Consider the following 12,828-nt stretch of genomic DNA (forward strand, 5'->3'; position numbering starts at 1 on the left):
GGCAACTCTAAAATAACCAAAAAAGTAGGTTGGCAACTCCAATCAGTTTTGTTTTGTTTTTGATTCTTGACACAGTCGCTACTCAACCCTTGTTGATGCTAGACTGCGCCTTTTTATTATCGTTTTGTTTTTGCGTTGCAATAACACACATACATACAAACATAATCACAAACTAAGTTTTTGTTTGTTTTTCGAGACATTTTATTTTTCTTGGTTTTTTTTTTTTCAATAAAAAGAAAATAAATCAGAAAAATTTCTAATTTTTTAAAATGGATGCCGACGGGGAACCTCCCCCAACACCTCTCTGGGACCCTAATAAACGCCGGGCACATTTAATGTCAAACCAAAAGAAAATATTTATAAATAATAATGGTGAACCAATCAAAAATACAAATATTTCACAGACTTCTTCAAATGAATCTGATTTGTCAGAAAAAATTGAATACAATTATAATTCTCTACAATCGAATATTCTTTATCCACAAAATCATCCGGGCCCATTCTATGTCATTGTCACGTCGGAAACCCCAATTAGCTCCAGGAGGAAGAATTGCGAATTGCATTTATATGCACTTTTTCAAAAGATTAACATTCCCACCACATATGTGTGTAAAAACATTGGGTACAATACCTTCCGCCTTACCTTCAACAACCTTGCTATGGCAAACTCTTTCGTTCAAAACCAACAGCTAAAAGAAATTAAATTGAAAGCTGAGATTCCAGAGCGTTTTATACAAAAGTTTTACGTTATTAAAAATGTTCCAAAATCCATTGATGGTATTACAATAAAAAATTCTATCGAAGACAACAACGATATTGATGTTATATCTGTATACAGATTTACAAGGAAAAACGAAAACAACAAAATAGAAGAGACTGAAACTGTTAAGGTAGGAATAATATGTAATGGAGTTCCCCATTCGATTTTTATGTGCGGTACTAGGGTCAAACCTGACCTATATGTACCCCCAGTACGCCTTTGTAAAAACTGCGGCCGTCTTGGTCACATTGCTATACGCTGTAGATCAACTAAACGTTGTCTAGACTGTGGTAAATTTATAATATGTCCAAACCAATGCAAGGAACAAAAATGCAATGATTGCCTTACTAATACAAAATGTAAAGAACAATGTGACACTCCAAAATGTATTTTGTGCAACGGGAATGATCACAATGCCACAGAACAAGGAAAATGTTCAAGGTGGAAATCGGAAAAAGAGATCAAATCGCTTATGACACTGTCAAATCTAAGCAGGAAAGAAGTTATAAAGGCATACCCTGAATCCCAAAATTATTATAACATCTTAGCTGATGGAAGCTACGAATCTCATTTTCCAACAATTAACAAATCTTCTAATCAAAATATAAGAAATTTTAATGATGAAATAAACAGAAGAATTACAAAAATAAAATATAGCAAAATAGCAGCTCCTCATACTAAAATCAACCATCCAGTAGCTAGCCCCATCACTGTTGCGCCTTCAATTCCTGTTTTTGAACATCCATCTTTTGCCAAGGTATCAGATCTGGAAAAAACCATGTCAATGTTTACAAAACAAATGTCCCAGTTACTTACCTCTCTGAACTGCGCGGAAGGTTTAGACATATTGGAAAACTTCAGAAAATCCCTCCTACCAGGTCCTGCAAAAAATACAAAATATAAAATTAATTCAAATGAAAATTCTCAAACTCCAAAATCAAATTCTTATACAAACAATCAAAACTAATCATCTTTTATCATGAACATTTTACAACATAACATTCAAAGCCTAAACAAGAATAAGAATTATCTTGAATTTTATTTGAATAAATTCAACATCGACATCTGCATGTTAAGTGAAATTTTTAATATCGATGAATCGCAAAACAACACATCTATATCCAACTATAATATTGTTTCAAAAAAGAGAAAAGACAACTACGGTGGAGTTGCCATACTCTTTAAAAAGAATATAAAGTTCAGAAAAGTACACTTCCAAACACCATTGGACATACTTATTTGCCAAACTACAAATATTTCAAACAACATAACCATAGTATCTGTGTATTTCCCTCATTCTATTAGAGCCACTGAAATAAAACACGAACTCGATAAACTACTATGTTTTCTGGAATCACGTCCTGACGTACTGATCTGCGGCGATTTTAATGCAAGACATTCCTGCTATGGAGACACCTTTGATTCACATAGAGGCAATATTGTCAAAACCTTTTTCGATCCATCTAATTTTTATTCACTTAATGATGGAAATTTCACTTTTAAAAAACGATCTATTGACATCACTGGTTCTGTTCTTGATCTCTCTTTTACGAATACGGCGTTAACCACTTCGTGGAAAGTACAACCATACACAATTGGAGGAAGCCATCACTACCCTATAATAATTAATATTGGTATCAGCAATATCAGAAGCAAACGGTTCTTAGCTAAGAAAAAGCTATTAAAATCATTAAATAGTGCAAATATTGTTCCATGCTTTGAGAAAATTAATGAAACTTTCAAAAATGAAATTAAAAAATCCACTTATCTCTTAAAAGATAACCAATGCCCAAAAGTTTGGTGGGACTCTGTGGTAGATAAAACCCACAGACTTCAGCTAGCAGCTCAAAAAACATATAACATGTGCAATAATAACATCAATGCTTTAAAACTTATTGAGGCTAACAAAGCCTTTAACAACGCTGTAAAATTTGCCAAAAGAAAAGCTTTCAAAACAAAACTTCATGATCTAAACAACGAACCAAATTCCAAGGCACTTTTTAAATTTGTTCGGGGATGTAAAAATTCTTCGATGCCAATATATAAAACTCAATGGTCGTCTGAAAACGATAAACAATTTTTAATTCATCTTAGGGATCAAGTCCCTAATAATACCCCAATACAACACATGCATTTAAAGCCACAATCGTCTTCAAGTTTTTCATATGAAGAATTTGAAAATGTGCTGCAGAAAAAGAAGAAACCATCAGCAGCTGGTGCAGATGGTGTTACTTACGAAATGGTCAACCATTTGTCACACATGGCCAAGCAGAACTTACTAAGAGCTATGAATAATACTTGGAAAGATGGCAATTTCATCACAGAATGGAGAAAAATTAAGATTGTTCCCATCCCGAAGATCGGCAAAGATTTGGACATATTTACTAATTACAGACCAATCGCGTTGATATCTGTTTTTGCGAAAATTATAAACTTAATGGTAAAGGAAAGGCTTCAGACCTACCTTGATCAAAATAATATCCTCCCCCAAAACACATATGCTTATAGGAAAAATCTATCTGCATCTATGTGCATAAATGATTTGCTACATACAATAAACTACCATAAAGAGAAAGGTGATAAAGTCATAATTGTATCTTTGGATGTGGAAAAAGCATACGATTGTGTTAACATTGAACTACTCGTCAAAATTTTAATTGAGCTCTCTTGTCCCAGCGATATAACTACGTGGATTGCAAATTTTTTAAAGAAACGGATTTTAATGATGGGCAACGAAAGTTTAGAGATCTATAATGGCCTTCCACAAGGAAGCTGTCTAAGTCCTACTCTGTTTAACATTTATACTCTCGGCTTACATGGTATAAATAACCAATCCATCAAAACTTTTCAGTTTGCGGACGATTTCATTATACTATCAGCAGAAAAAGATTTTGACGCTGCTAACAATATTCTTCAGAACAAGATGAATGAATTTATTAGGATATTAAAATCCCTTAACCTCTCTGCAAACACTGAAAAAACTGTAGTTATGTATGTAGCAAAAGGTGCCAGAAAAATACCACAAATCAGAATTGAAGGAATTCCAATAAACTCTGTGGACAAAATAAAATTTCTGGGAAGACACATAAAAAACAGCTTAACTATAAAAAATCATTATGATGAAGTAATTAAGACTTCCAGCTACACCCTAAATGCCTTGAAAATGGTAAATTCGCTTAAAGATGGAATTCACCCCAAAATATCTGTGAACCTTTCCCGATCGCTTCTTTTTTCAAAACTTGAGTACTCTATTTCTTCAATGGCTCACATGCCCAACTACGTCAATAAAAAACTAACAACGTGTCAAAACCAAATTCTACGGAAGAACTTAGGATTAACACCTTCAACGCCTGTTCACATAATTTACGCCTTAGCAATCGTTTTGCCTCCGGAACTAAGGTCGCAGTATCTAGCTGCGAAAGAGCTTTTAAAATTCAAAATGTTTCACTGGGACACTTATGAAAAATTCACGTCTTACCCAACTAATAAAACAAGTCTTGGATTGGTATACAACAAATTCAAACACATCTTCGACAAAACCAAAATATGTCCGTCTGAAATTCCAAGCGACAAAATTTCATACGCTATGAACATCTTTAATGCTGGAAAAAACTCAGAATCAAAAGAATTCTTTTATAGTATATATCTTGAAAAACTAAACGAATTCAAATCTAGCGGCACTTCCATATGGGCAACTGATGCCTCTATTATCGGAGACTCGACAGGTTGCGGAGTTTGCAACATATCATCAAATCAAAACTTTCTATTCAAAATTAACGCCAAATGTTCATCACTCATGGGCGAACTCAATGCTATTAACAAGGCCGTTGACCTCATTTTAGAAGATGGTATTCAAAGGGCAGTAATCCTGACGGATAGTAAAAATGCCTGTTTGCTCCTAAGAAACAACACATCACACAACTATTTAGTCAACATAATAATCAACAAAATAAACAATTCAACTTTAAGTCACCTTACCTTCCTGTGGGTTCCATCCCACATTGGAATCCCATCTAACGAACGTGCCGACTATTTTGCCAGACAAGCCGTGGAAGCTGGCTGTGTAATTTCGTCCAATTTAGCCGTAAAGGATGCTCGTGCGGAAATATATGAAGCCCTATGGGATGAATGGGTTAGAAAATATAGACTATTGTCGTTATCAAAAGGCACATACTTCTCTAATTTCTTTCCATCTCCACCAAAAAAACACTGGCATGACGAAATGTCTTTAGAACCTGTAGAAATTAAAATTATCAATAGACTCCTAGCGGGTCACTCATACTGCAAAACGTACCTGCATAAAATGAACCTGATAGACACTAATTTGTGTGCTGTTTGTAATGTACCTGAAACGGAAAATCATTTGATATTTGAGTGCAATAAATTTCACCACATAATGCTAGGAACACAATTGGAGCGAACGACGAATTTCGCCCTACGCGGCGACAAAATGAGCCGCGAAAATTCGTCGTATGGAACACAATACCGACGAAATTATAAAACAGCTGATGAAGTTGTTTACTTTTTGCTCATTTGTTGACTACAATGAATTATACAAGAACACATAATTCTTTACGTTCTCTATTATAATTTCACTTATGTCCATCTTCTCTATTATATTCACTGATATCCATCTTCACTCAGGCGCAAGTACACAAATAAATAAACAAATTAATTATGTTTTTTTTTATACGAGTAACAGATAGTAGAGTGACCATAACAAATTTTAAAGTAAAAAGTAACTTTATTTACTAAAACACATAAAATTCGTACAAGTATGGCCACCTTGTACTGATTTGTTCGCCGGTCGCCGGCGTATGAAATAGAAATAAAGCTAATTGAGTTCGCGGCGACCGACGAAATTTTCGCCGGTGCCGTGATTGTGTGCACTTCCATATACACATATGTGTTTTATTTTTGACGACGAAGATACGCCGCGAAAAAATTCGTCGTTCGCTCCAATTGTGTTCCTAGCATAAGATGTAACTTCAATATTTTCAACGATTTTACCAACTTACCTGCTTTATTGAAATACCGAACAAACACCGTCATCAAGGAACTCTGTAATTTCATTACTTCAGCCAAAATTGAATTGTAAACAAAAATGATGTCATATGTCATATTCACCATGGAACTAGTTCAATTATTTAGTTACTTAAGTATTCACTAATATGTAAGCAAAACTAGTCTTGGTATATAGGTACTACGGGTACCTATCCAACAATTACTTTTCAATAAACCAAAAAAAAAAAAAAAAAAAGATTCTTGACACATGGTTGGTGGTTTGAGGAGAATTTAATCATTAATTTAATTTTTGGAGGCAATTAGTTAATAAACACAAGAAAAAACATAAAAATGACTGAAGTTGTTATGCCCGGAGATCGTATTCCAGCTGCCGAAGAAATGGGCAAGACAAAGAAAGGTAAAAAACACAAAAAATAGTTTCAACTCTCCCATTTCTAACAAACAAAACAAATTTTTACTTGTTAGTTATTCTCGGTCCCGGTTTAAGGCGGCAAGATGAACATGTTGTGGCCTGTAAAGTTGGTATATTGCAGCACAAGGAACCCAATACCTTTTGGGTGGATAGCTATCAACGGCGTTATGTTCCGGTACGGGGAGAACATATAATTGGCGTGGTTACCTCGAAAGCGGGTGATATTTTCCGCGTCGATATTGGTTCCTCAGAACAGGCGGCTCTTCCTTATCTGGCCTTTGAACAAGCCACCAAGAAAAATCGTCCCGATGTTAATACCGGTGATTTGGTATATGCCCGCCTTGTTGTGGCCAGCAAAGATTTTGAACCCGAATTGGTATGTGTCAACTCATCGGGCAAAAAAGGCAAACTTGGTGTGCTGTCCGATGGTTTTGTTTTCAATTGCAGTCTCAATTTGGCCCGTATGATTTTGAGAGAAAATTGCCCACTTTTGGCTGCCCTTACCAAAGAAATACCATTTGAAATTGCTGTGGGGTTGAATGGTCGCATTTGGATCAAAGCGAAATCGGTGAAGGAGACAATTGCTGTGGGAAATGCCATCCTGGCAGCCGAACATGCATCCAACGAACAAATATCGAAAATTTGTGAAAATATTGGAAATATACTATTTATATGAGCAGACAACAAGAGAAGGCGAGAATGTTTTTAATTTATTTGGACTTTTTTGTAATAACACTTTATAACTCTCTCTATATCTTATTTCAACCTCTCCTCTCTAAGAGCAAAAAAAAAAAAAATGTTTCGTGAAAGTGGTTTAAATCTTTCAAGCCACCTCTCTTTTCAGCTTAGAGAGAGCAATGTAATTACAGCTTAATATAACGTGGACTTTCACATACCAACATATTAATGTACAAACATTTTTTCTTTGCTTTTCTTTTAACCCTTTGTGGTAACTACTGAAATACCCAAATTTTTGGTCGTTGTATTCTGGACTGTTGAGAAGATGATGAAAAAAAATTAAATTTGATGGAACTTTTTTTCGATATTTATCTTTAAGAAATAACCTGTCGGTCCGTTGATCTAAAAAATTAAAAAAAAATTAACAGCTGTCGGACATGTGGCTTAAAAATGACAGCAGTCTGAAGTTGGTTGCAGTTTTTTCATTTTACCCTGTAAATAATCCACCTTCATCCTTAAGGAAAACCTAATGAAAATCCATTGAAAATAAATTCACTCTGGTTCTTTAAGAAAATATTTTTTATAAAATTCATGAGGGTCCTTCTTGAAATTGCAATTCAAAAAATCCTTGGACCTTGGAGAACATTTGTATACTAAAATTTATGTTGGTGGAAGGGACTATCCTTTAAGAACATTTCGTTCGAAAAATTCATCCTTGTCCTTTGAGATCCAGTATCAACATATTGATATATTGCAAAACTGATTATTAAGAAAACCCCACCTGGTCCTTAATGGGTTAAGCAGAAAATTGTAAAACGAGTTTTATTTAATGCCAATAACTACCTGCATTCCAGCTACAGAGAGTTAACATTACACCACCAACTAAGACGGCACAAGCGAGACATGATAATCGCTGAAATTATTCTATTAGCCATTATCGTTTTTTATTTAATTTACATCCTGCTATGGCTTCTCCTCGACTGTAATGTACGACTCTGGTGGAACACCTACTTCGGTTCATCTATAGCCAAACTTAAGGGCCAAGTGGTGTGGATAACAGGAGCATCAAGTGGCATTGGTCGTTCCCTAGCCGTTCAGTTGGCAAAACATGGTGTAAAATTGGTTTTATCTGCTCGACGTGAAGAGTTGTTGGAAGCTGTTAAAGAAGAATGTCTACAGGTGTCAAAAGATGAGATAAAAGAAAACGACATACTCGTCTTACCAATGGATATACTTAAGGTGGAAAAACAGAAAGAACATTTTGACAAAGTTTTACAACATTTTGGAAAACTGGATGTCCTCGTGAACAATGCTGGACGTTCACAACGTGCCCATTGGGAAGATATTGCAATTGAAGTGGATCGTGATCTCTTCGAATTGGATGTCTTTGCAACAATACATTTGTCACGTTTGGTGGTGCGTTATTTTTTGGACAAAACAAATGGCCAGGGACACATAGCCTGTACATCCAGTGTGGCCGGTATTGCTATTGTACCATTCTCTGCAAGTTATTGTGCTGCCAAACATGCGCTGAATGCCTTTTTTCGCTCCTTGGCTCTTGAACATCAATCACTCGGAGTGACAATTTTCAATCCAGGTCCAGTTAGCACGGATTTTTTAAAAGAAGCCTTTACTGCATTACCGGAGGAGAAATTTGGTCGTGAAATTAACGAAAGATATCGTATGACTGCCGAACGTTGTGGATATCTTTATGCCACGGCATTGGCCAATAAACTACAGATGTCCTGGTGTGGTCGCTTTCCTGTCAATCTAATGTGCTACGTTACAAGATATGCTATGTTGACGAAGTTAATGAATTGCTTTATAACACCACAACGAATGCAAAAGGTAAGAGATGGCGAAGCATAGTTGAAGTATTAAAATAAGGAAAATATAGAATAAAGAGATTTACGTTTGTAAAAAAAAACAGATGTTCTCATTTAAAATGAATCAAAAATGGATCCAACTCAACATAACTGATCGGATCCATTACTGCAACGAACGAAAACCGATTTTCTCTTTATAATATTGAAAAATTAGTAGATTCTTTCAGGCTCTGGAAAGGAGCAAATTATAGTAAATCTTGAATTAAGTGAAATAGCTGGTACTTCAAAATTTTTCTAAATTAAAATAATATCGTAATGAAATAAAAATAAAAAGAAGACATTCAAATTTAAAAGTAAAAGTCTAAATCTAAAATAACAACGAAATTTGTTAGTTGAGATCCAATAAGAATTAATCAGAGGATAGATATAATTCATTCCTGGAGAATTCCATGTATGATTCTTAATAATTGCAAGTTTATTGAAAGCTATTTTTTTCTTTCTTTCCCGTATTAATAACCAATTTTAAGTTTCCAATCAACTTGAGTTTTTATTTTTCAAAACCTCTTTAACATGTGCCGGAATTTTGACCCTTTTTCTCTTCGGTTTCATGGGAGTTTTACTTGTTTCCGCAAATTTATGTTCCTTGGCCGGTTGCTGGTGCTGTGCTTTTGTTTGTGACTTTTGCATTTGTTTTTCTTTTTTACTCTTTTTACATGACAGAGGGTTGGGATTTTTCGGTCCTTTATGTTTACGCGGTGCCTTGGCATCTGTATTGTTGGCAATCAGGCCTTCCTTCTTTTTCAAAAATTCAATTTTCTTCTCAGCTTCGGCGGGCAAAAGATTTCTGGCTTTTTTGTCGACCCATTTTTTGGAGGCATCCGATGGTGCCTCTAGGACAGGGGCAGCTTTGTGCAGATAGAGTAAACAACGGCCGGGAACTTTACGTAGACTGGCCTGGAGGTTACGATCCTGGGAGGCAACGATGTAACGGGAGTCTTTGGTCTGTAAAAAACAAAGTTGGTTTTTTATTCTCTCTCACATTGCATCGAAATTCACTTCCAACTCACCATTTGTTTGATACATTCCGCTGCGGTGACAGCCTTGCCCTCATGCCCGCATTTGTGTACGAAAAATTGCTTAACAATTTGTGTGGCTCCTGTCAATGGGGGCCCCAATGATTCCGCCTCCAAGATAATGCATTGTGTGGTTAACAACTTCACTTGGGATTGGAAGTATTTCTTCAATTGTTCCTCAATGATGACTTTATTCTATAAAGATGTTTTCATTTATAATTTCGAGAAAATTCATTGGAAAACATTCTCCCATACTTACCTTAAGAGCAGCTTGACAAAATGTGGCATCAATTAGCACCTGATAGGGTTCATGGTATTGGAAATGTGTGGTGTAGAACATAAGAGTCTTGTGGGACTTTTTATTGCGTGTTATTTTCATTTTAAAGGGATATATTAATTTATTTTTCTAATAATGAAATGCTGTTGATTTATCTGCAAAACAAAACAAACTAAACGAATCATTCACAATGGCGTGTCACACATGAAAACACGTTCATCGCAAGAAAGAAGAAGCATGTGTTAACCATTCTCAGCTATGGAATTGCCAACCATCTGAGTTAATTATGCGTTGAAACAAGGAGACAATTTAAAAGTATATTTTGATTTTTGTTATACATTTTTTCATAGATTTAAGAATTTCGCAATTTATGGCAAAATACATATATAGCGGTAGTGCATATGTGCCCATTATTGCCTTGTTATGTAGTGAGAGAAACATTTGTTGGTCTTCCTCTACCGGATGTTGGCTGTGGCATCTCTAATCACAATGGTGGCAATCAGCTGTTGACCGGCGGCAAAATATCCTTGTTATTGTTTTATTTTGTTTGTGTGAAGAGTTCTTTATTTGTGTTGTGATGTAAAAAAGGAGCCACTGAGTGATTTTGCAACGAAAACAACAAAAGGAGTCCACAAATTTCTGAAAAATTGTACATGTGAGTATAAAATATCTGTGCATTTTTATTGTTTTTTTCTTTTTGGAGACACAGACATGGATACCTGCCATTGACTTGCGGCAGGCACCCATGTCTGTGGATTTTAAGATTCTGGGAGTTATATATATCATAATAGTTGTTTTCCAGGAGCTGCGTGAGTAGAAAATATCGCAAGTTCGATGCGTCGGTTCTGCTAGCAGAGATTTAGAGATTTTGAAGTGTTCAGACCCATTTTTGGATCACATGGGAATACATTTGGCATTTTGGGTTCTAGAGGGTCAGAAACGTTCTTATTAAAATGGTTGTATTTTCTTCCAGGGAGGGTGATGTAAAGGTGCATGGAACACACTAGCATCCATTTAACAATTTGATTTGGAAGTGGTTTATGGTTTGATTGTGGTAGTGCAAAAAATGGTCCCAATTACTTTTTATACCCTCCACCATAGTATGGAGGGTACATTAATTTTGTCATTCCGTTTGTAACACCTCGAAATATACATTTTAGACCCCCACAAAGTGTATATATTAATGATCAGCATAAAATTTTTTGTCGATTTAGCTATGTCCGTCGTTTGTCCGTCTATCCGTCTGTGGAAATCATTCCAGCTTCCGAACAAAATGAAGTAGGTTGATAAAATTTTACTCAAACGGGTATTACGACTGCAGGACTTATGGTTTTGAAAATGGGTCATATAGGTCCACGTTTTGGTATAGCTCCCATGTAATGGTACCTCCCGTTTTTCGGCATTTTAGCGAAATTATTCACCGGAATTGTTTCATATTTAGTATTTGGAGTTCGTAAGGGATAGCACAGCCTAAGACAGAAAATTGTTTGTGCAGGTCCACGTCTTCGTATAGCCTCCATAGAACGGTACCTCTCGATATTCGGTATTTTGATGATTTTATCGACATTATTCACCGATTTTTTTCAAGTTTCGTATTTATATATTCAAATGGCTTATGACAAAATTTGCCTATACAGGTCCACGTCGTCGTATAGTTTCTAATATAACGGCAATATTCGGTATTTTTAAGATTTTAACAGAAATTTTAACGGATTTTATTTTTTTAAATTGACATCAGATACTGATACTTTGTAGATCAGTGGTTATTTTCGGTTTTCCATTCATTGGCCGGATAAATGCAAACGCCACCGCATGTGCCATACGTAGCATGACGACACGTGTTGTATTTTTAGGATGTTTTCCAATACTCGTCACCTTTGTCAGGCATATAAATTGTAAAATTATTTCGAATAATAAAAAAAAATATTCTGGCTTGCATTTTATCAATGAATGCATACGTTTCACTTTGGGCGTACGCGACTCTGATCAGGTACACACACTTTTTTGATGCGAACCAACGCCAATCAATAGATACAATCCTCTTAATGGGGCGTTGGAAGAAGATTGACTGCTCGTAATAAAATTCTAATTTATTGCAAATTAATGAATTCGTAATAATCAATTAATGGTTGACGTCAATTGTTAAAGTTTTTTGCGCATGGGAATCTAGGCTAGAACGGAGTGATATAATTAGTTTTTTTTGGGAAGATGGCGAATAAATTGGAATTGTTAATTTTTGGATAAATTTTAATGTCTGAAATTGGGATTAGTTTGGCGAGATAAGATAATTGATTCATTGAATCTCTATAGGGAGCTGTTAACCACAAAGACTTAATTTTAAAAGGGATGTGTTGGATTTAAGTATTGGTTGTTGAACCTTGTTTCAGGATGTAATTCTGATTTTTATTGAACATGTACCCATCATTATTCGAAAGCTGAACTTTTCCCCTCTAATTTGCATCACATTAGAAATAAACTTTTACGTGTGCATACATATATGCAAAGGTCTTTGTCCATAATTAAAAAATTTATTTGTAATTTCCAATATTAATAACTCTGTGAAGGTCAACCATTTTACAATCGCCATAATTAAATAAATGCATTCTACCATAAAAAATAAACCAGTTGTAAAAATTAAATTAAAATGACACAAAAATTTATTTTTATAAAAAATATAATTAATTGGATTTTTAAACTCCTTTGCGTGCGAACACGTGCAGTTGATTTAAGTTCTTGCACTTTTAGGAATTTCCGAGCTCATTTTTCAATATTTGCCG

At 35.1% G+C, this 12,828-nt stretch overlaps 4 protein-coding genes across 4 annotated transcripts in view; 3 read left to right on the forward strand and 1 right to left on the reverse strand.

The window, feature by feature from the left end:
* Positions 1-6,002: 6,002 nt before the first annotated feature.
* LOC101894422 (exosome complex component RRP40) lies at positions 6,003-6,889 on the forward strand. The gene is made up of 2 exons (XM_005179687.3): positions 6,003-6,182; positions 6,251-6,889. Exons 1-2 carry the CDS (start codon positions 6,116-6,118, stop codon positions 6,871-6,873), a joined length of 690 nt encoding a protein of 229 aa, XP_005179744.1. The 5' UTR covers positions 6,003-6,115; the 3' UTR covers positions 6,874-6,889.
* A 94-nt stretch (positions 6,890-6,983) lies between these two features.
* Positions 6,984-8,792, forward strand: LOC101897274 (dehydrogenase/reductase SDR family member 7-like). Its single transcript, XM_005179706.4, has one exon. It carries the CDS (start codon positions 7,779-7,781, stop codon positions 8,742-8,744), a length of 966 nt encoding a protein of 321 aa, XP_005179763.1. The 5' UTR covers positions 6,984-7,778; the 3' UTR covers positions 8,745-8,792.
* Positions 8,793-9,221: 429 nt separating this feature from the next.
* Positions 9,222-10,245, reverse strand: LOC101897449 (rRNA-processing protein UTP23 homolog). Its single transcript, XM_005179707.4, has 3 exons — positions 10,034-10,245; positions 9,769-9,969; positions 9,222-9,703 (listed from the first exon to the last, which is right to left on the reverse strand). Exons 1-3 carry the CDS (start codon positions 10,151-10,153, stop codon positions 9,236-9,238), a joined length of 789 nt encoding a protein of 262 aa, XP_005179764.1. The 5' UTR covers positions 10,154-10,245; the 3' UTR covers positions 9,222-9,235.
* Positions 10,246-10,439: 194 nt separating this feature from the next.
* LOC101894584 (ATP-binding cassette sub-family G member 1) overlaps positions 10,440-12,828 on the forward strand; it is a 97,797-nt gene continuing 95,408 nt past the window's right edge. Inside the window, exon 1 of the mRNA XM_020035436.2 lies at positions 10,440-10,706. The gene's annotated coding sequence lies outside the window, so the exon portion shown is untranslated. The remainder of the gene's footprint in view (positions 10,707-12,828) is intronic.

Source organism: Musca domestica, unplaced genomic scaffold (genome assembly GCF_030504385.1).
Source record: "Musca domestica strain aabys unplaced genomic scaffold, Musca_domestica.polishedcontigs.V.1.1 26, whole genome shotgun sequence".
In the NCBI taxonomy this organism is placed as follows: domain Eukaryota; kingdom Metazoa; phylum Arthropoda; class Insecta; order Diptera; family Muscidae; genus Musca; species Musca domestica.

Excerpts from the sequence above, each read along its gene's own strand:
- LOC101894422 (XM_005179687.3), top strand. The coding sequence starts at position 6,116 with ATGACTGAAGTTGTTATGCCCGGAGATCGTATTCCAGCTGCCGAAGAA. Across the intron at positions 6,183-6,250 it reads AATGGGCAAGACAAAGAAAG|TTATTCTCGGTCCCGGTTTA; the intron begins GTAAAAAACACA and ends TTTACTTGTTAG.
- LOC101897274 (XM_005179706.4), top strand. The coding sequence starts at position 7,779 with ATGATAATCGCTGAAATTATTCTATTAGCCATTATCGTTTTTTATTTA.
- LOC101897449 (XM_005179707.4), bottom strand. The coding sequence starts at position 10,153 with ATGAAAATAACACGCAATAAAAAGTCCCACAAGACTCTTATGTTCTAC. Across the intron at positions 9,970-10,033 it reads TTTGTCAAGCTGCTCTTAAG|AATAAAGTCATCATTGAGGA; the intron begins GTAAGTATGGGA and ends ACATCTTTATAG. Across the intron at positions 9,704-9,768 it reads CGGAATGTATCAAACAAATG|ACCAAAGACTCCCGTTACAT; the intron begins GTGAGTTGGAAG and ends TGTTTTTTACAG.